The 24170-nt window shown below is 34.6% G+C and overlaps 2 protein-coding genes across 2 annotated transcripts in view; both read right to left on the reverse strand.

The window, feature by feature from the left end:
* Positions 1-6524, reverse strand: part of LOC135665680 (large ribosomal subunit protein eL20y-like) — an 8309-nt gene extending 1785 nt beyond the window's left edge. The window contains exon 1 of the mRNA XM_065177286.1: positions 6447-6524. Within this exon, the coding sequence (XP_065033358.1) occupies positions 6447-6524 (78 nt within the window). The remainder of the gene's footprint in view (positions 1-6446) is intronic.
* A 2904-nt stretch (positions 6525-9428) lies between these two features.
* Positions 9429-24012, reverse strand: LOC135665696 (ABC transporter F family member 3-like). The gene is made up of 18 exons (XM_065177319.1): positions 23741-24012; positions 21786-22001; positions 21327-21519; positions 19399-19607; positions 19135-19293; positions 18140-18268; positions 17967-18068; positions 17695-17841; positions 16918-16980; positions 16633-16679; positions 16461-16520; positions 14914-14996; positions 13872-13966; positions 11678-11764; positions 10657-10744; positions 10364-10449; positions 9867-9929; positions 9429-9783 (listed from the first exon to the last, which is right to left on the reverse strand). The coding sequence occupies exons 1-18, from the start codon at positions 23942-23944 to the stop codon at positions 9655-9657; spliced, it is 2160 nt and encodes a 719-aa protein (XP_065033391.1). The 5' UTR covers positions 23945-24012; the 3' UTR covers positions 9429-9654.
* Between the last annotated feature and the right edge of the window lie 158 nt (positions 24013-24170).

A 24170-nucleotide genomic window follows, 5' to 3' on the forward strand; every position in this document is an offset into this window, starting at 1 on the left:
GGAGGCTGGATGAGGTGGCCTCTTTGAATTTGAGAGAGTCCGATGATATATAGTTTGAGTTTCTGGATTGAATTGATGTCTCACATGATATATATTATTATATTTTTTGATATTTTGTTTGGTCAATGCATTATATTTGATAGCAGATAAGATTTCTTTAATTATATGTGAAAATCTCTTTATTCTGTTAAGGGAAATTGAAATCCTCTATTCATCCTAACGAGAACGAAGCTTCTTCAATAATTATTTTCAACAATATTAATCTGATTATAATCATTAATCATAAAATTTGATTTAATATTTTTTTCTCAAAGGCTTAAACGATTTGAGAAAAGTATGGATAGAAAATGATTTGATGAGAACCTATTGATCTTAGTATCTGGAGGCCAAAGATTTCCCAATGCTTACAAGAGGAAGGGTGGAAAAATAAGGGATAAACTTCCAAGAACTAATGCCATCATTCTAATCGACCAAACAATGGAAAACGAATGAGCAACTACAAATGTCTCCCCATCGCCTTCTAAAACCTACACATTTTAGATTCCTCCCCCAATATCACCATCTAAAAGCTATTATCTGACCATTTCTACCTTCTTAATTATCGATGTTGACATTTAGATTTATGTAAGGTTGCATTATTTGTAAAGTTTTAATATGTCGGAATCTTAATTATTTGTATCATAAGTAATTTTGTATACTTCAAATATTAGCCTAATGATGATATATTAGATCCATTTTATATCGATCAAAAATTTAAAATATCATTTAATTAATTTTTTAACATAAAATATTTTCCTAATAATGATGTATCAAATCCATTTGATATAATGATACATCTAAAATATTGATATAATGATAGTATGTTTGACCCACGTATCTATGACATTTTCCGTTATCATCGAAATTAAGAGTTCGAAACCTCATTCCAATAATTTTTAAGATGTCAATTAGTTTACCTAATAAAATTTTTGACTATATAGTAAGATGTTGACTTCAATTCCATTTTCATTACTTATTCTTTATAATAAAAAAATAAAATATAATTGATCTTATTAAATACACACATGCCTGAAAAGATATATATATATATATATATATATATATATATATATATATATATATATATATATATATATATTTATATATCCGAATCCCTGTTTTTTTAGGTTGAAAGTTGGAATCAAATTAGCCGTCTGCATCAACTTTGTGTCCCATCGCTTTCTCTTCCCTATGATTGAGAGATCTCTACAGCTTGAAGGTGTTCAGTCATTAGTTGATGCGGCTGCATTAATCACTGCAAACATTTATAAGCAGTGAAATGAGAAGAAGAAGAAGAAGAAGACGTCAAGCAACTCTTAAACTGGACTAATCCATCCATCTATTGCCGGAGATTTTATTGTTTAATCTGCTTTTATTTTTAGGTTCTATAATTAAACCACCCGTATAATGACAAGATTACTCAGAATTTAGAGCCTTGATGCTGAAGGATATTGTAATAATTCGATTCAATTCGAGAGTGGATTAAGTCTTAAACAGATGATTTAATACTATTATTTATTTGAGCTTATTTATTTTGAGATAATGATTTAGTTTTAATAAGATTTTAGATGTATTGATTTTTAATACCTTAGAAAGAGTCATGCTATCTTAGAAAGAGTACTATTGAGAGCAAAAAGTGAGGGATATCACTTAGATACAATGTTGTGGGTATCATCAACTTACTCAAAGACAAGATATACATCCCTTCAATCCTGCAATTGCTGATAAGGAGGAATACACGTAGGAAGGATATGTAAATGTGATTAATTTTTCTTATGTCAATAGACATGCCAACTTTTGTGTATGAATTATTTATCCTCTTCAAAAGGATAATAATTTATATAGTTTTTTTGTCTAAGAAAAAAATAATATAATTTGTAATTTTATTGAAATATACAAAACTTTTCATAGTTTTGAGTAACCATCATTGTTTCGAGTATCAAACCCATTTTGATGATATGATTAGACTAGTATATTGGTTAATACCAATAAATCATAAATCGATACAATGGTACATATTGATATTTTGAAGAGGAAGGGAAATAAGGATAAGAGGAAGGGCGAGTGGAGGAAGAAAGATCGAGCAAGAGAAAAAATAAAAGGAAAGAAAAAAAAAGAGATAGAGAAGAAAATAAAGAAAGAAATAACAGAGGAGGATAGATGGGAGTGTAACGAAGAAGAAACATAACAACAACAGTATCACGAAGGAAAGGGGTGGTAGTGGCATCGTGAAGCAATGATGGTGGCAACAATGTTGAACGTGGCAACAATGTTGAACATGAGAAGAGGGCTTACTTTTATTTTATTTTATTTTTAATATTGAGTTGCATGAGCCCCACTACTATTTTAAGTTTTTTCTTATTTTCTTAAGTTGGATCGGGCTGTCAAAAATAGGGATGGGCCACTTATTAGTGTATGTTTGGATCGGTATGTACCGCTCCTTTCATACCATTTTAGATGGTACGATAATCCTTGGCTTGAGTATATAACAGAAATATACATAATTAAATTAACATTGAGAAATAATTAAAAATAACCTAATATTGTTAAGAATTGATAGGGTCATCATATATGTATTGGATTTGGTCCATAACATGAAAAATTAAGTTTTTAGATTGCATTAATACCCCAATCCCATGTAAAATATTTATTAAATATGATATAATTTATGGCTAAAAATATTAATATTGCCTGCAATGTTTAAGAGATGTGATATAAATAAGGCATCTTAATGTGAAAGACCAAGAAATTAAAAAGGCCTTTTTAGTCGTATGGTTAATCCTACAATTAAAATTATTCCAATAGCTATAAATTTAGAGAGAGACACCAAATCGATATCATTCATCTCGCAAATTTATCTCCAAACAGTGTTTTTAGAGACACTTTTGTATATCTTTCTCTAACATGTATTCCTGTGAAGTTAGTGTTTTTTCATATTTGTGCAAAAAAATACATATATTTATTGTAATTAATATGCATCAATTGTTGGTTATTTTGACTATTAGTTGAGCTCTAACATTAATATCCATTAAAACTTATAATGATATGAATGTTACTATTCTTTCAGATTGTTAATAAATTTAGGTGTTGCAATTACAAAAAAATTGGAGAATTTTGGAATATATTAAGAATTGATAAATTGCTTTATAACGTTGAAGAACATGAATGAGAGAGAGAGAGAGAGAGAGAATCCTTAAAATGGTTTAAATTTTTTGGTGGTGGATAAGGGAAAATTCTATTTATTTTATTAGATATTTTTTACATATTTATTTTGGTCACTTATGCTGGTGATTGATTTTTTTTTTTTTTTTTTTACTTTAGATGTCAGTTTTTCACTACTACTAGACTACCGAAAGGATTTCTCATAAATATTATATCTCATGGACTATTTGATACGGTGACTTAAATTATTTTCGATAGATTAACAATGATTCATAAACTCAAAAAAATATTCTTACATTATTAAGTACGAAAAGAGTCGGATGACTTATGTCTAATCTCAGTAGTATTTAGGTTGACGAAATTTGATATGATGATCTAATATACCTTCAAGTTCTTTAGTAAATAATTTTTTAATCTATTTTTCAATTTTTCTTCTTACATATTTTGGCATTTGAATTGTTTTCTTTTCTCCTCTTTTTGTTATTAAGTTTATATCCTCAAATAAGTGATATCCGAACATCCATATCCTCATTCACTTTATGTAATATATTATGACCGATTCCATCTTGTTTGATGACTCGTTTGTAGCTTCACTCTTCCAAAAGCATTAACATTCTCTTGATGATATACTTATTCTTTCTCTAGTGTCATCTTCTTTGGCTGTACCATAAACTAAGAACATGACAGGCAACATTGCTCCTAAACTAGCAGGATGGGGCTGTATACCCTTTGATATTCTTTTATAGATATTTGAAACCCTGAATCTGATCGGTCGATGTACTATAGCTCAAGTTTCTCACTCATGGCGACTGGCTTCTTTGGATTCATCACTCTGGAAAACGATCGATCTCCTGATTCTATGGTCCGACCTTATAAGGGTGGACACAGAGCTTAGGTCGTCACAAGCATTGAGGACTATGGTCGCCTATGGTCATGGAAACATCTTGTGCATTGTCTTCCATCCCAACTTACCTACGAAGGATGAGCACATGAACATCATCGGTCGAAGGTAAACTTCTTCTTCTCTACCTTATTCTCTTATGATTTGATGGTTATAAGTACACAGATGCTCTCAGCTTAAAAGACTCGTCATGCCATGCTGGGGTTCTATTAGCATAACTGCAATGAGTGACACCAAAAATAAGTGGGACGAATTGGAATCAATGACCATGCCTAGCTTCACTCCTTCCTTCCGAACCATGCTGACTATTGATGGATCTTGCAAGAGGCTCTCTCAGCTAAAGATCGTTGGTGACGTTCATTATAAATTTATATTGTCGCCTTTTGCAGTCATCCCTATTCATTATATATATATATATATATATATATATATATATATATATATATATATATATATATATATATATATATATATATATATATATATATATATATATATATATATATATATATATATATATATATATATATAAAGACGATAACGTATTTCACTCTGTATTGTGTATGAGAGGCAAATGTGTGTGTAAATGTAATAATTAGACACATAATATTGGGGATCAAACAAATGCATGACACATGTATCGATGATGAATTACTACTATGAGATTACATAAACATTTACCCCTTTTGTTTATGACAAAAATCCTCATATTATAGCTTAGGAGATGTTAATTGGCATAATTGTTAAAGTCTTTGACGGTGGATAGCAAGAATTTAAAATCAAATACCGTGTTTACCATTTACAATCTGATCGTTGATAGTAAGGTTGGAGAGGTGCACTAAACGAATCCTAATTTGAATGAGAAATGAACGTAGATAGGAACAAGATGAGGCATGAGGCCAACCTAGGCCTGACCTCCATTCACTAGAACAAATAGGGCATGCACCCTATTTTGAAGGTTTTTCTTTTTAAGAAGACACTTTAGTAGAATAAGAGAGTTGCTTATGCCTAAAGAGGGGTGTTTTTTTCAGCCCTGTTGTCCAATAGAGAGATGATCCTTTACCACTCCACCATATATTCACTTATCAACAACATAAATATATAAGATGTCTCTTTATTCCCAATATCACTGACGCAATTCAAAATATCCCTTTTGTGCAAGATCAAATAAATATAGTAAGTGCTTGATATAGTTATAATACCCCTCTTGCATGCATCTGTCGAGACAAAATGCATCCTAAGCATTTGACATCGGCCTAAAGCTTTTCCAAGACTATCAAAGTGTGTGACAAAAAGATAAACTGATGTATCCATTAAGACAATAATTATTACAAGTGTCTTACATGATTGACTTGGCCAAAGCGTTCATCATACATCTACTCAAAAAAAAAAAAAAAACCATCCAAAGAGGGAATGCAATATTATTGATATTTAAGGTTTTTATTTTATTTATTAATTTTAAATGATTGATATTTAAGTTTATTCGGCCCATATTGACAGCAAGTGACTTGATAAAAATATTCTTCTTACAATTGATGCATCAGGATAAAAAAAATCCAAAGCACCCAATGTGATCAAGAAGAGATGCATATTATTGATAATTTTATTTTATTTTATTTTATTAAATTAGTAATATTTAAGGTTTTTTTTTTTATTTTATTCTGGCCATATTGATAGCAAGGGATTTTGCCTATTGATATCCTTTTCAAGATATTTAAAGAACTGATAGCCTGAGTTTCTATGCTCCAATTTCGCAAGGGTGAACACTGGGTTTAGGTCATCTCACAAGGACCAAAGGAATGTGGTGGCTTGTTGTCATGGACAGACACATCAGTGCATTATATTCCACCCCTGACCTACCTGAAAAGGCTGAAATTTTTTATGCAAAAAATCATCATCAAACATCGAATTAACTGACCTAAAATTTAGCAAAAAGCATATAAAGTTGGGAGCATATAGCTGAAATCAATGCTCCTATATCTGTTGCTTCATGCATGTTTTACAATAAAATGTTTAACTGCATTTCATCAATAACATAGATTATCTTCCCACAGAACTTGGCTAAAAGTATTGGGCAAATAGGTAGAGAGAGATCCTGTTGGCATCAGAGAGAAACTAACAGCAGTTCAACATAAATAGTCGAGCATCTGCTATAAAAAGAACTTGTTGCACAATTAAATATGCCCTCCATGAATGAAATACCAATGATATCTGAGTAAAAAAGCATTGCTAGATTCCTACACAAAATTATAATTAGACCAAATAGAATCCAATATTAACATCTTCTATTTTCTGCTTAAATATTTAATTGCTCACAAATTATTTCAGATGAACACCAACAAACCTGTGCTCCAAAAATTGGCTCATTGTAATTATATTCTGCACTGGTTACAAAAACATAAGCCAAATTCACATGGGACATTGCAAAATGTATAATCAGAGTCGATAACTAACCTCGGTGTGGGCTCTTGATGTTCTTAGTAAAATAACGTGAGGTTTCAAACCCACTTTAGTTGAAACAAACTAAAAACTGTTGAACCATAATTTGAGATTGGTCTGAATAATTGCCTTGAAAATGTCAAACCCACTGTGACATGGAACTTCGAAAAGAATGAACTTGAGTAAATAAAATTGACTACAACTTCAATTTGACAATACATAGAAAACGTTGTATTTCCAATGAAATATGTATATCAATTTTATATTTGTGCCTAACACTTCTGAAACTCATTTATAGAATATTTGGTACGCATTAGAAGTTTAATATCGGAAGCTAATATCATCTACATTTTGTAAGATTCAGTTCTCTCTATAGTTTTTTTTTTTTTTTTTTATTGACATGACAACTATTGGTTGTCGAATAAATAATGTATGGCCCTACAAGATTCTAAGTAACCCATTAGAGTTTCTTGCCAATAGCCGATTACAAAAGCCATTGTAGCTCTCATGTAAACTCTGCTTGGCCATTCATCAAAAGACTAATTGATATCAAGCTCAGCCCCAAAGAAACACACAAGAATATGTGGCACAAAGTATCTACTTTGTTACAATGCCTAGAGTCAGAAATTTAGCATTTAAATATGCATAGGTTGATTCTAGGAAATGTTCGCTCCAGAATCAATCTCTCAGGCAATCTGTCCAAGTCACATTGGAAAATAAAAATAACACGTTATTCACTTTTTGGTCAAAATTCTAATAGCAACAGTGTTGCTTTTTTTGGATTTGAACCATGAAATGAATGAACATTACTGCATAACTTCATCATTTTGCTTCCACTGCAAGCATACTAGAAAACGAGTGTTAATAGCAGTGATCAGATTATCTACTGAGAGCAGTTTTACAAACAAAAGAAAAACCCCTGTATCCCAATGCAACTTGGTAATAACTAGATATTGATTGGAAAAAGATCATGGAAATCAAAATAGAAATGTCATTAGTTAATCGACACTATAGAAAACATTAACTAGCTATGCATTCAATGATCCAAGACATAATATGCAAGATTCCAGAGGTAAAAACCAATAACTTCACACTCGACAGATTTTTCTTATACCCACCTGCCCTAACGGGATACAACTAGGTGAAGAGATAAACCAAAACACTCGAATTACCTCAATATTCTTCCTTCACCGCATACATGGTAGAAAAAGAATGACAACAGCAGCGATCAGGTTGGCCACTGAGAGCAGGTTATTATGCAAAAACCCACGGATAAAACCTCTTATCCTTTCACTTAAAAACCGGACATCCCAGTGTAGTATACTGATAAGTAGAGAAGGATTACAAAGAATTTATGGCAACACAAAATAGCATGCATAGTTGATACTCAATTGATGTATAAAGACCACAAGCATTACGTACAGATTTCATATACTTAAAATCTGTTGTGTCCAACCATAGAAGAATACATAACATAACATCGCACACCTTGAGAAACTTAAAACTAATGCAAGATTCAAACTTGTATATAAACACATAACTATATATTCACACCATCCCCTTACCTCATACAAGTTGATAACTACAGGACGCTAATTTCGTCCGAGCATGCAAGCAGGAAGCGTGGTAACTAGTTTCGATTACCGATGATGCAAGGATCAGGAACTAGACAGGGGGCAGCTTGTCAACGACGCTAGGGTTGGTGGAAACAGCAGGGGAGGTGGCGTCGTCGGGGCCGTCGATGGCAACCGGCTTGGTGAGCATCAGAGGGCGGTCCTTAGCCTCCTCCTCCACCTCGTCGTCGTTGTCGGTGGTGCTGAGAGTGATGCATGAGCAGCGCTCGAGGGAGGCGAAGAACGCTGAGGAGACGCTCGCCCCGACCCAATTCACAACGCGGTCCAGCTTGTCGCAGGACAGGAAGCTCGAGCTCTCCATCGCCATAGGTGAGACCGAGATCGAGGAGTGGAGAATTGAAGACTTATTTCCGTTTCGTCTTTTAAGAGCGGAACCCTAGAAGAAAGACACACAGGAAACAGAAGGCCGGCAGAGTTTTAATTGGGAGAAGGACACGAGAGGGTGTTTTGGCCGCTGTATCATGTCTTGGCCTGCGGTCGGTCGGTCGGTCAAGCAAATGGATGCGTGCGGGCAATGGCGACCGACTCAAGAGTTCTTACGAGTTGTGCGAATAAACCGACCAAACCGGGAAAACGACCAAATTGGTGCATTTATTTCCTCTCTCTGGTTTGATTTGAAAAGTTGATTTCTGAATGTTCTATTTTTAGTTGTAAAAATCTATTGGTAATTTTTCTTTACTTTTACTATTTATAATTTTATTTTAATTTTTTTTAATATCCTAAAAATATCACTATACAAAATGAACGAAATACACTTATGAGTAGGGGAGGCAAAGGGGGGAGAAGTAGATTTTTATCTATTTATTATTAATAAAAATAAATTTTAAAGTTAAAATAGTATATTTATATTTTTATTATTTTAAAAATTATTACCAATAATAAAGGAATATCAATAGCAACGAGAGGGTTCCTAATAACAAATTTCTTTTTAGTTATCACATTTAGTGTTTTTTTTTATATTCTAAATATCCCTAGTCGCATAATCGTATGCCTCTATCGAAAAACATTTAAAATATTAAAAAAATAAACATCATATAAAAAAAATTAAAATAGAAGGCATCAACCAAAAAAACCCTAAAAATGACTTTCAAGGAAATCACCCTTCAAGAAAACCCATCCAATTAAACCGAATCAGACAGTGAAATAACAAGTAAAAGAATTAAGTTCAGACATATATAATTTCTTATAAAATTTATCTTTATTAATATAATAAATATATAAATTAACATAACACGTAATATAATGCCCTAAAATATAAAAACTAATATTGATTTGATGCAGTATGTTTCTTTTAATGGTAACTGATTTGGTTTACTTCAAACATTTTTGTAAACCAAAAATTTTATATTGTTCACAAGAATCTTCGACACAGCCCAAAATCACAATACATCGGATGTCCTATGTGTAACAACAAAATTTATGGGAAAAAACAATTTTACTTTATGGGCTACGGGATGGCACATTTAGTTGGTTAATGACCTAAATTCCAGAAGCCTTGAGCTTCTTCTTGTAATCCTGGAATGTCCCCGAGAAAGGTGCCACCCTGCCCTCCGCAACCACCCACAGCTCGCCCACACTTCCAGATATCAAATGTTCATCATGACTCACCTGCACAAAACACATGTTGAGACAAAGGCGCATGCATCTACTATTGAACTAACTATTTAGAAGGTTGTGGCAAGATATTATACCATTAGAACCCCTCCTTGGAAGATCACAAGACCCTGGATGAGTGCTTCAACCGCATCCAAGTCCTGGAAAACATCAATTACATGTCTCAGCAATGACCAATTCCTTGTGATGTAAGCTTGCAACACATCAAGAAAGGATGGAATCAAACATGTACCACAGTTTAATCTTCGGCCTTATGGAATAGTACGTTTTCCATGAATGGATACAAGATAAAGGTGGTGGTTACAAAAAAGCACAATGTTTCAGGACCATAGGTAAGAAAGATGGAGAGTCAGAATGTTCACAGCACCAAGAGGTAGGGAAGGTTTTGCAATACAAAAATATATATAGGTCAGATTATTCAGGAATATACTAAAGTTTACATTTTTAAACATCTAGTATTTATTTAATCCGGTGGTCCTGATGTTCTGCATTTGTCATAAATGAAATACTAAATGCTAAATGTATAACATGAAGGAAGGTATGAAACTACTACTCTTTACTCTGATCTACTTACTAGATGGTTGGATGGCTCATCAAGCAGAACTATATGTGGCTTCTTGAAAGTGATCTTTGCAAATGCCACCCTGCTCTTCTGACCACCTGAATAAAAGGGGAAGAATTTGGAGCTCAAAACTGTGGACAATATAGTTAAATAAGCCTGAATTTGAGTAGATTCAGTAAGTTCTTAGAAATCCAGAAACACAATAGGCATGAGCACAGTAAAAAATCGTAAAGCAGCATATTTTAAGACAACTGACCAATGATTTGCCAAGTTTCATCAATAGACAAAACCAGTTTAACAGTTACCTGATAGTGTGTACATTGGCTGAAGTGCAAGATTGCCTGTCACACCAAATGAACCCAAATGAGCCCTAAGTTTCTGTTCAGGTACTCCCTGCAATGTATGAAAATACCAATTACAAATATGGCGATACACCAATTGAAGGCAGTGCATGTTCACATCTATAGTGTAATCAATAGTTTGTCTACTGATCGTTCCAAGACTGGGTTTTAAATACCTATCAGAGAGTTTCCAAGTCAATAATCAGCATCAAGTTGAATTGTGCTTCAGAAAGCGCCCAAAAAACCACAGTTTTGCACAATCTAAAACAAACTTAAACACTCAATATCAAGTACCTCTTATGCATTGAGAGGTAAATGGACTTGTCACTCAATTTGCCCATCAAACCAGCGAAAATAGCTTTGACATTACTTCAATTGGATAGTCATACATCTGTAGATCACAGATGTTCCAGTTTGTCACTCAATTGTCCAACTATTTTTAACCACCAACTAGAAGCTCTTTGCTGTTCCACTAACCATTCCCTCTAGTTAAAACTATAACAATGTACAGTTGTATATCCATTTTAACAAAGATCTATAAAATCCAAAAGGCCAGCATCATGATATCATCATGCAATCTGACTTAACATGTAAAACACAAAAAACATAGCTTCAGCAATCAAAGAAGCATTTAAAGCTAAGAACTATATAAGCTTTCTTAAGTCTAATGGTCGAAGTTTTTCGCACAAATCTAGAGAAAAAATAAGTTGTTTCACAAGTTGATGCAATACTATGTAACTCTAATATTCTTAAGATACTTATGACACAACTTTTCATGAAACACTAAAGGTTCCTTAAGAAATCCAAAATCCCAAGATACCCATGGCACCTGATGGTATCTAGTAGAGGAACTAAAACAAAAGATTCCATTTCATCAAGATCATTTTGCAGTCCTTGTGTCTGGGTCCATTTCAAGGTTGGTTGTTGGTCAGTATGTTTTTTTATATGAAGCAACAAGCCAAGACAAATTACGAGTAGTCCTTACCGGATAGCATCGCATCATGTAGAGTAAGGGATTTGAAGATAAGTCAAGCCCATCTACGTGGTGCTGACTAAATACAGCCATGCGAACCTGTGGAAACAAATTTAAATTGTCAAAGCAATGGTCCAAGAACATCATAATTTGCACAAATAGAGATAGATATTCAATTGCTCACATATAATACAATCCTAATGCAAATTAGAGAAGAGTCAACCTCAATATCAGGTTGCCAACTGAAGCACAAAGAAATAAACAGCTCAAGGGCTCACACCCACAGAAAGAAATGCATATTGATTGCTATGTTTTGCATGCCTCTCCTCAGCATGGAAGCCACCCAATCATCAGAAAGCAAGGGAGAGTAAGAAGAAATTGAATAATGCAATAAGAAGCCATGTTGTACAAATTTCTGTTTTTATATATGGCAAAACCCTATAGCAACCACGTTGAAACCCCTAATAGCAAAACCCTTGATTACACTCAAATTAACGTACAAAAAGTGTGTACTGATATCTGCACACTGGCCTTTGCCACGGAAACCTACCTTTTGCATCGTGTTATTCAGATAGCCATGGAAACCTACCCTTACCATCATACAATTCAGGTCTTCTTGATTACCGACCCTACACCCTAGGTTAAAATTTTGTTCAAGCACATTTAATTTTGCCACTGTCCCATAGCTTATCTCCACCATCACTCTAGTTTGGGACCACAAGGTGGCAAGCCGCAGCAGATTATAAAAAAAGAACAGAAATTTCTACCAAGCAGAAACATAACCACAAATCAAAGTTATTTTTTAACACTAACTTACCTTTATACTTACAAATTCTGATTAACATATTTTATGTAGGAACTTTAAAATGATGATGCAAAATGATGCTAAGTTTTGCATTGGCACACCAAAAAAAACCATATGCCCTATTCCAGACCATCAGTAACTGAAGGGTTGATAAGCCAAATAATAAATAAAGACAAACTATGGAAATAAACAAATCTATAGCCAGCTAGTTTCACAAGCTTTTGTCAAAGCAGGACATAAGCATCAGTTGTACATTGTAAGAGTCTTCATGACCCACGATAGCATGGTTAGAATTAAGCAACCTCGTCTATTATTTAAATTTTAATAAACCATATGATGTTCTCAATAATACTCCACTCAGATCCTATAGTCATACTGGCAAGTCACATGGCACATCTGCCTCTTTATTCCTCCCATTACCAATCTGTCACACACAAAAAAAATATATCACAATTTTGAACATCCTTTTCTATTCCTCAATTAATAAATTGCATGCAAAGAGAGTACAACCATCAAATTGTCTCCCATTACCCAGAATTCCTAGAAACCTTCCCACCTTATTCCTTTCCCCGTCACTGTTTTATTTTGGACTCTCTCTCTCTTCCTTTTTTATCTGAGACACTTTTTCTCTACCAAGCTTTTGTTGATCTCGTGTTCTTACTGTCATTTCCTTTGTCAAAGGGTCAAGAGGTGTCCTGACCAAAGTGCACAAAAGACGACATTAATTGAGGGCAAAGCAAATATCTTATACACACCATCACAACTCTAGTGACCTCCAAAAAGCCCAACACATTTCTATTCATCCAGCTGCAACAAAGAGGACATGGCTACTCAATGTATATGTGGATTGTGTAACACCAGATCAACAAAGCCAGGGAAGAACCGAGATTTTCCACTATTTTTCATTTATATTTTGTTATAGAAACCTGAAGGTTCAAAACAAACCAGAAAATTTGGTCAAACTCAATTGCAGTATCTGCTTTTTGTCCATTTTGCCTTCTCTTAATGTAGTGAAAACAAATGTATTTGATTGTACAAAAGTTTGTCCATAAATAAGCCAGATCAAAGGTGGTGCAGTTTTTCTTTATCTATCATTTTTCCCTCCCCTTCCCTTGGTTGTTTTTTTTTCTTCTTACAACCACAATTCAGCACAACAATACATCATGGAAATTAAATACTTGGTAAGGCAGAAGCACTTAAAATCAAGAAATTTCCTATATCAAATGCTCAATCCACATCAATCAAATGCACTTTGCATATGTATCCAGGGAAGAAAACCATAGTAGGAATATGTTTAGTTCAGATTCCCACCAGAGCTCCACTATGATCCCGCAAAAATAAATTAAAAAGAGAGCTCCACCTGGAAAGACAATATAATCAAGGGATTGAATAGCACAGTACCTTTGCAGAACGAAACATTGTTCCGGAAGTTGGTTGAAGTTCTCCGGATATTAATTTGAGTATGGTTGACTTGCCAATACCATTTGGACCAACCACTGAATTCAATTAAGATATCTTGTTAGGGGAAAAGAAAATAAACTGACAGGAAGTAATAGAAAAAATTCCAACAATAAACAAAATTTCTATTTTATAAATACAAGACATATTGACTAGAAGTAATATGAACCAAACTACCAAGAAGCAAAGTAAAATGGCAATGACAGGCTAACTTATCTAGATAAATCCTTCATTGTTTGGGTGCCACATCAAATTGGTTCTTTTTTTAAGTGGTCCTGGTACTATTAGTACCATAGCAATCAAATCCTTCAGTCACTTGTGAAGTCACAAGTAACTTTGTATTTTTTTCTGACTTGGAATTAACCATCCAAATAGTGTACAGTCAGCAATAGATCAATGGAAAAATTAAAATCAAACATTGAAGATTTTGGAATTAAGATCATAAACTTAGGTTTTCAGATTAGTTTAAGCATTAAACTAGTGATTGATATCACATGGATGCCATGTGCATTTTTTAAGCGATGTTGGCAAAAAATTAAGCTGATTGTGAATATAACTCATCTTTCCATCAGTAACATTGTCAATAAAAAAATGAAGGATATGATTTCTATGGATCAATAGTTCAAGTATCCCTTTTCACAGAAAAAAAATAATCTAAGAACTAATTCAGAACAACATCCAAAGTTGAAGAACTGTCATGATAATTTAGACCATGACACCATATGAAAATGATATTCATATAAAATAAGGCAATGGGATTTATTATAGCTTTGACAAGAAAATGACCATCAACAAACAGCTACAAAGCTGTCATTTTCACCTCCCTGAGACCTAATGCAAGTTCACATCATACAAATAGTCATGATAAACTATACCTTCACAATAATAGAGAAACATACCAACAACAGAGAAGTAATAATTTTATTAAAGAGATCTAAGTATATATTTTGGCTGCACATCAGAATCATAATGAGTAAGTTCTTACTTGCTATGCGGCTGTCAAGATCAATTCCAAAATTCAAATTCTTAAACAAAAGAGGCCCTCCTGGATAACCAAATGATACATCACTGCAACCACATACAAGATTGTAAACTTCTCGATAAAACTCAGATCATAAAGTTGGAAAAACATAGTTCAAAGTTTTGGTAATAAAAAAAACCAATGTAGAAAGCAAACACTGATAAAACAATTATATTTTATAAAAAAATCATAACTACTAATAGAACAGAAACAAATGATAAGAACAAAAATGTCATATACCTTAAACCAAGATTTCAAATCTCGAGCATTCTAGTGCCATTCTAGTTGGCACGGACGGGTGTTTACAAGTCCAACCAAGTGCTAGTATGGTAACATATAGCTCAATATCAGTATAATATGACTTATTATCAGGGATTGTTGTACCGCCCGAAATAGTATGGTTTTAGAGGTATGTACCGGTCCGGGTGTGGACCAATAAGCGAACCACCCCGTTTCGGGCAGTCTGCATTAAAATAATAAAAAAAACAAAAAGTGGTGACCCCAATCCATTTCAATGTTAAAAAATAAATAAATTAGGGCTCTTCTCGCATACGAAGCTGTGACATTGCCTCTTCGCCGCTTTACCGCTGCAGCAATGCTACCTCTTTGCTGATTCACCATGGCGATGCTGCAACGATGCTGTCTCTTCGCCACTGCGATGCTGTAGCGACGCTACCTCTTCACCGCTGCAATGCTGCAGCGACACCGCCACTTCGTCGCGGTAATGCTACTGCTTCCCTTCAACGCTGCCGCTGCTACCGCTGCTTCCCAGGTATCGCTGCACTTCTTCTCCTCCTTTTCTTTCTTCTTCTTCTTCCTTCTTCCTTTCTCCTTCTTCCTCTTCTATTCCTCTACTGGACTTTCCTCTTCGACCTCTTTTTCTTCCTCGTCGAAACATCAGTATGCACCGACATACCATGTGTCGATATACCAGTACGGAGTGGCATGTGTTGTGCCGCTGACCAGCTGGCACACCGGCTAGGACCGTTAAGTCAAACCTTGCTCATTATTATACAATTATTTTACTAAATAATTGATATAGCTCAAAATCAAGTGTTACGGGTTGGTATATCGATATCCTCTCAGCCTGGCGCGTCACCAAAACCACTATTGGACTGAGATTTAAATTCTTATGTCAAAACATTTTTTCTATTACTTCACCTACCCCTACACTAATAAAGTAGTAGTTTCTCCCATTTGTCAAATTTTGACAAAGAAACTGTTTTACATGGTAATCCTAGACAATAAGATGAGGAGGAATAGCAGGCTCAGAGCAAACTAAAAACAGTAAATAGGGGCCATATTACAAAAGGGTTAGCTAAATTATAAAAGAAACACACTAATTGGGTTCCTAGACTAATTGATTTTTCGCATAATACCGTTAAGCATATGAAAGCCAAAGACTTCAACAGAAGACATTATTACTTCATAATGGAAATGTATAGATTATAAGTGTTACTCCCTCCATGCATAAAGAAGATGATAATCATCGTTCATATACAAAATAATACCTGAAACTTATGATTGGAGGCCCTGGTCTATCATCGGGAGTTGGGAAATCAAATTTGTAGCTGAAAAAGAATAGAAAATTTCAGCTTAAGTAATATATAAGTAACTTGAATAAGCAAAAAAGATTATGTCAGTGTGCAAATAAATCATCTTTATTATGAAAAGAGGCAATACTCTGGATCATTAATAACTGCATCTACAGTACCCATTCGGTCAAGTGCCTGGATAATTTACAATTTCAATCATCAGTAATAGCATTGCAGAGGTAGCAAATGACTAAAAATTAAAAAACACTTCATACTAGGATGAACAAAATCCACATATTAGATGACAAAGGCAATTGAAACAGCATTTGAGGATCGCAATCATCTTCTAACACACGTCTGACAGAAGTTACAATAATTTTAGACTTAAAGTTATCAAAGTTTTGATATCCTAATGGAATGTGTCGATAAGCACCTTGATTCTTGACTGAACAAGAGATGCCCGCTTGGCATTGTACCGGAACTTATCAATAAAAGCCTGCATAAAGAAAGATAAATTTATATTATGAATCATTTGCAAGAAAAAAAATTATAACAATTATCAATGTTTAATTTCAAAATAGTCTGATTTACAGAAAAAAAAGATCATACTGTTCTATGAAAAAAAAAATCATGCAATAGGTTCATACATAAAAGAATATATTAGTTCAAAATGTATGCAGCTTGGGATCATCTTTTTTAGTCTGCTTTAATTCATATGAAAGCTATATTGACAAAAACAACTATAAAAAAAAGGCTATTAAACAGAATATGGTATTTTCAATTAATAATGATCCAGATGCATCTTATACACAAGTCAAGCATTTCTTTGCCATAATTTTAGAGTTATTCACATCTTGATAACTGCAAAACAATACAAAAATTTTCTTTTGCTATCATGAGGCAAGATTTGATTTTACTGCTGAATCATTTCAAAAAAGGCTGAAAATAATGCAGCTAAAATTCATCCCCAAAATAGTTCCTGGTCTAACATCATAACAATTTTCGGTGTTTTCATATCGTTTCTTCCAAGCCATCACAAACGACAAATGGCTAACACAAGGAAACCCACATATCAGACAGTTGTTTCGTGTAGCCTGAAAGGTTGTTATTAGAACACCAAACTCTAATAACTTAAATAGTAAATCATGAATAAGTCTCTAGAGGATCTGCACTGCCATAGAAATAACAATTTGCATGGAAAAAGGCACACCTGCATGTGTGCTCTAGCCTTCTCACTTGATTCGAAGGCCTTTTGTTGGTTTTGGAGCTGCTCAGCTTTTGTCCTCTCAAACGTATCATAGTCCCCTTTGTAAGCAGTAAGCTTTTTTCCATGTAAGTGTAAAATATCTGTAACTACCTGCAATATGTTAACTTGGTCATTACGGGATAAGAATATGATTTCCCCTCCTCATACAAGATTTTGCAGAACACAAACAACTTTATGGAACTTTTTTTTTTTTGAGAACGTGAATAGATAGCTACCGTATTCAAAAACTCTCTTGCATGAGAAACTACAATAAACGTCTTTGGCCACTTCACTAGGTAGGATTCCAACCACAATACAGCATGAAGATCAAGATGATTCTGCAGAGTCACATCTTCATTAAATTCAACCATGAAGAATAAAGAAAAGGTATACAACCATAATAAATTACCGTAGGTTCATCAAGCAATAGAAGATCAGGCTCAATAAATAGTGCACGTGCTAGAGCTATACGCATACGCCATCCACCAGAAAATGCTTTTGTAGGCCTTTTCTGCATCTCGGGAGTGAAACTAAGACCCTGAAAACATTCATGAACATGCAATTATATGCAGCTGTCATTAATATGAACAATTAGAAGAAAGCTGTGGATAATCAAACAAAATAATAAATAGACTTAAATACTCAATCCTTCTTTCTTTTCAAAGATTGGCTATGGATATAGTAAGTAGCACATGTAGCAGCAGTTATGGAAAATTTCATGGATGTCAACATAAATTAATAACCATATTAACATTTTGCAGTGCGTGAAGCATATCCCTGTGACATTTTTTTTAGAATAGAAGGATCATATTGGCCACAACCAGCATGTTAATGGGGTTTCTCTCATGCAAGTAGAAGTTTTTTAAGAGGCTAATGGATCAAGAGCCATGAAAGATCACTTGGTCCCCAAATTTCTAAATAGGTGTTTCTTTCTTTTTGGCAGAAGAAACCAGGCAGCTGAGAGTGGACTAGGTGGGGTCCAGTTGCACCGAGTGCCAGGGACCGGGCCCAAGCATCACATTAGAGGAGAAAATGTTGCTACCAATTGGCTAACCAATGGGACAGGTTTTTCGTTTAAATAATGGATTGTATTAATTCAACTCCAAAAACTCAAATATACAAGGAAAATCAGTCTACAAATTCCTGTATCTTATTCCTTGATTATATCTTCCTACTCAAGAAAGGTTACAGGATCCAGCAACTTGTTATCTGAGTAATGCAGGTTATAGCAACTTATAATCTAACAAAGGATCCTTCTTGGCATTAAAACAAAAACTGCTTCCAATAAACCTAAGAAATAACGTCGTTTCATCACAAAACAGATGTAGCAGAAATAAATTTTAGTTCAATATAAAAAAGAAAACTTGTTTAGTAACCAATAATTGGATAGGTTTTAGGACTGACCGCCAGAATTGATGAGCCACGTGACTCTGCAGAATCTGCATCAATGAACTCAAGCCTTTTGTATACCTCCTCAAGCCTCTTTGAAATTGCATCTTTATTCATCCCGCCATTAACTTTACCATTACTCTTTCCTGTTTCTTCCTCATATTCTAGTTCTCTCTTCAGGGAATAGTAATTATACCAAATTAGTAATAGAGTAAGAAATCAGCAAAAAAAATGAAAATACAGTTGAAAAGCAGAGAAAGCGAATAGAACAGCAATAACCTGCTGAGAAAGTAAATGAGCTTCTTCTTCCAAGAGCCTCATCCTCTCAACATCGGAGTTTAGGACACATTGCAGAGCTGTTGTATCATCTCCAGCAACTTCTTGTTCCACATGTAATATTTGACAGTTTTTAGGAATACCATCAATAGCATGCATGGCCATATGTCTCAGAAAAGATGTTTTCCCAGTACCATTTCTCCCAACAAGACCTGATTCAGGAAAAGCATGAAAAAAATAATCATGTGAAACAATTAATCTCAATCATATGATCCTTACATACACATGATATCACAAAAGCAAAGGTAACCGAACATATATGACAAGTATGGAATTCCTTATCTTCAGAATAAATGTAATTCCTTATCTTCAGTTTAAAACTAAGTAACAACAAAGTACAATTTCAACATTCAGTTAAAATTAAATAACAAGTATGGAATTCTTTATCTTCAGAATAAATGTAACAGTCGTACCTGTACCTTAGGTATATTATTGGTCGCCTCATATAAATTTGGGAAATGCTGAACATATATGACAAAAAGATGGAAAAGGGGCCAGGCGACAATTGTGAGAAACTCTTCAACCCTGAAATTTTCCAATATTCTCAACCTCACTTACAGAATTTTGTTAAACTCAAATACACCAATCATCAGCAGCTCTACTGTTAAACTCAGTATATTAATGATCAGCAACTCTTTCCATTTAGACACAACAAGGTACACCAAAATCATGTATCCAAAAATTTGATTAAGATCCCCTTTGAAATAAAAGTATACTTGCATGGCTACTTTAGATATGTAAATGTACACTTTTTCTCCATTTTATTTTGAAAATATTTGACAAATTATTAGTGCAACCTACAGTCACATTGTCTAATGCACAAAGAATCCTGTCAAAAGATGTCCCCATGTTGATAACATCAAGCAAGTTAGCTATCCGCCTGATACAAATTACTAAAGATAAGTAATCCCAAGTGTTCCACTCTTTTAACACTAGAACCAATGCTTCCCTTCCAAGATCCTTATGGCAATCCTCTTCACCAATCCCAATATTACAAACACAGTAATTCAACAAAACTAGAAGATCTACATTGTTGATCCTTACCTCTCAGGGGCAATCTCACTGAACAAGACAAAATATACAGAAAGAAGAACTAAAGGCAAGGTGAAAAAAGAAGAGAAGACAAGTGTCTGATATGATAATGTAACTCATAGAGATGGCAACGAAACCTTCAAGCAGTCTTTCTCTAGTCAAACATTCATAACACATACTGAGTACATCAATATATGTGAGCATACAAGACCTATAATATATTGTGTTTCTTTACATATTGCGCATGTCATAGCCGTGTTATATTATGTTGTCTTATTCTTTAATTCCTTCTCATCACAACACTAACCAGATAAATTTGACTTCCTGGAAAGAAAGAACACTAGCATAGGTCCTAGACATATCCAAGTATAAATCCAACATAATTGCAAACTAGTCATTATTCACTGAGATACAAGTCACATATTACTTTGGTTGAGACTTCAACTATGAACAGCAATGATGAGTTAATTAGGAAATAGGATTTTCATCTTTCCGTCAATATGCCAAGAATACATAAGAGAAGTCGGTTCTTTTTTCACTAGCATTTGATGATACCAGCAACAGGTCACACTCAAATGAACCAACATTACAGCAACTTAGGTTTAATGCTGCAAGTTTTTTTAAAGAAAATGAATGTAATATTTCAGAGATGAATACAGGGAAGTTTTCATCCACAACAAAATGCAAAGATGAAAGTCAACATGGGTGATTCAACTTTCCTAAGAAAGTGGACTTGCCAATATAGGTACACCTGACCATATTTTGCTCACTGCACGATTATAGTTTAGACCAAAAGTTTAAACTTAAAAAATTAAATCTCATCATGATCAGGAACTAACCATAGTGCCTTCCAAATGTGAGGGTCACTGAAGCATCTTGAATGAGATCCCGACCACCGACTGAAACTGTAAAGTTCTCCATGTGGATGTCCCTGACAGCTGGACCATTATTGCTTCCATCATGATTTACAAGCACAACTGGCATCCCAGCTTTTACAGCCTCCATTTCAGCCAAATGCACTTGGTATTGAGCCTGAGGAACAACAAATTATTGATCAGCACAAGAAAAATTGACAATCTGAGTATTTAATCAAATAAACCTAACTAAATAAGTGCATGGTGAGTAGAAGCTGCCGGAATCCAGGCGGCAAAGTTGATAAACTAGCTTACTTTGATATATGATCAAGCTACTTCAGACATGGAATACAGAATCAAATGGTACAAGTAGCAAGACAAAATAATGATCAATGCAACTTTACTTATCCTAAGGATATCAAGACAAGCTAATTGAACTTTTACCTCTCTTTGTCGCTCCTCCTTCCTCTTTTTCCTTTCTAGCTTCGCTTTATCACGTTCAGATAGCATTGGACCATCAAGCACTTCCTGCTGTTTCTTTGGTGTTTCATCTGCATCCATCCCATCATTCATTCGCAAAGGTGTTGCTAAACTTCGAACAGCCAGTTTAGGTTTCACCAAACCATGTTTTCCAAATCTTTCTGAAAGCTTGCTGCAAACCTGTATTTTCAGAATGAACATTCAAAGACATGTCACCAAGGTAAAAGCAAAATTCATCATTCATACTCTTGAGAGTATAAGCTCTCAGTACAGAGTTTTATTATCAGAACCATCTCGTCCATAATAACTGAATAACTAGGGTTTTTCTTTTAGTGAAAGCATAAACAACAGTTTGCTTATGTCTATGGATAAAACTATGGATTTATGTTCTGGCAAAAACTCATAAATGAGGGATCGACAGTGTTAAGTTCAAAGTGCAGCCCAAGAAAAGAAACTAAATAGAATTCCTAGTTACTATTCTTGCTTATCCTTTTTATTCAGTTATACTAATATTGAGAAAAAAAATTCCCAATTGCATGACAGTATAAACGCGGAAATTAAAACCTAAAGTTGTCAGCATAATCATTGAAATTCATGACTCAAATCTCATATTAAGTAATTCATACTTTCCATAAGACAGTTAGAACATTATCATCAAACATGACAAACCCTATATCTCAATCATTATTTCAAATCACAATAAAGTTATGGTGAAACTCATGTCCTTCACTTCTAAATCATGCTTCCGATTTCTTTGATTCTTTTGGCAATTATATTTTTTCAGTATTTTGGGTGAACTCCAAAAGTAGACTTACAGAGAAATCATGGATGTCAAACTTCAGTGTAAGATAAGACATTGTTAAAATGAAGATTAAATAAATAAACGCAAGTAATAGGCAGCTTTAGCCACTTTGTAAACTAATTGGACGTTCTTTATCAACCTTAGAATTCCAGGATTGCAAACTTAAGCATAATGAAGAAGATGATAACTACAACTACTCTAGAAGTTCCCATAAAATACCCTTGTTCTGGTGAGATATAAATGGAACAACACGGAACGTTCGGATACTGTTAGAGACTTTATTAAATAATACCTTGGTCCATAAGGCCATGTCTAATGAGAACATTTTGCTCGTTGCTTTATCGAAAAGAAACCAAATTTGCAGCCTTCTTTATAAGCAAGAGTTCAAGAACCTTTTGCACAAAAATGGTAATTCACAACCTTACAAGCATCTCCTTCCAAGTGGATGGTGGTCAAAAAAAGGCTTTATGTATCTATTTGGCTCAGTATTCCATGGACGAACCTAAACTAAAAATGGGTTGAACTTTAAGCCAAATCTAACTCTACTCCATCTCAATGTAATTATCAGAAACTTCAACTCAAATCTAAGATAATAGTTGTCAAATATGGGCCAATTAGCCATCTTCATGAGATGAAAATAGATATATATAATATATAGTGATATTCAAGATGTGTCACATTCTTATCTGACGAAAGACAGAAGGTCATCAAACCATATTCTGCCAATATTCATCCAAAAGAGTAAGACCATGTTCATTCTGTTAACTTTGTGCCATTGACGATCCAGTAGCATGGATATTATGGGCTTTGCGATCATAAGCGACAGGGCAGAATAATCTGATCAAATCTACCACTAATAATCTGAATAACCACCAGAACTATCAAAGATTCCTTGCAATAAGATCCCATGAACCCGATACAATAAAGAAAATGGATCTCCGCAAAAACAAACCCAAATGTCCACACAATCTAGAGTAGCAGCAAATCACGATTCCTGTTTCTTTCAAAGAATTGGATGATGATCGATTTACGAACTCGGAAGCTATTCAAAATTCCGCCACAAATCTCTGTAGGGGGTTAGACGGAATTTCATCAACGATAGCTGGCAGAGACTTACAGATCGGCACTCGGCATAGTCCTGTACGCATCCTGAGTCGACGAGGAGCTCGCCGACAGCATCAAAGGCGCCGTCACCGTCGGCCCCGAAGTCGAAGTCGTCGTCAGCGAGGACGTTGATGATGTAGTTGATTATGGGCGCGTCCACGTCCTCCACCCTCCGCCCCAGCACCTCGTGCACCACCCTGCTCGCCACTTCCGCCATCGCCACCTCTCGCTTCGCTCGGCTTCCTCTCCTCTCTATCGGCCCCGACCGAGGTTACACTATGAGGCGGCCGTAACGGTGCATCCATTACTCGTGGGTTTAAATAGGGCCCAAGAATGGCGGTCCGGAGCGCCTAATGTCGAGCCCATGCGGCGTTGTATAGACCGAGCCCGATATTGCATTATTGGGTAATGACAATGTAAGCCTAAGGGTGACAACCGAAAGC

Source organism: Musa acuminata, unplaced genomic scaffold (assembly GCF_036884655.1).
Source record: "Musa acuminata AAA Group cultivar baxijiao unplaced genomic scaffold, Cavendish_Baxijiao_AAA HiC_scaffold_1035, whole genome shotgun sequence".
NCBI classification, from domain to species: Eukaryota; Viridiplantae; Streptophyta; class Magnoliopsida; order Zingiberales; family Musaceae; genus Musa; species Musa acuminata.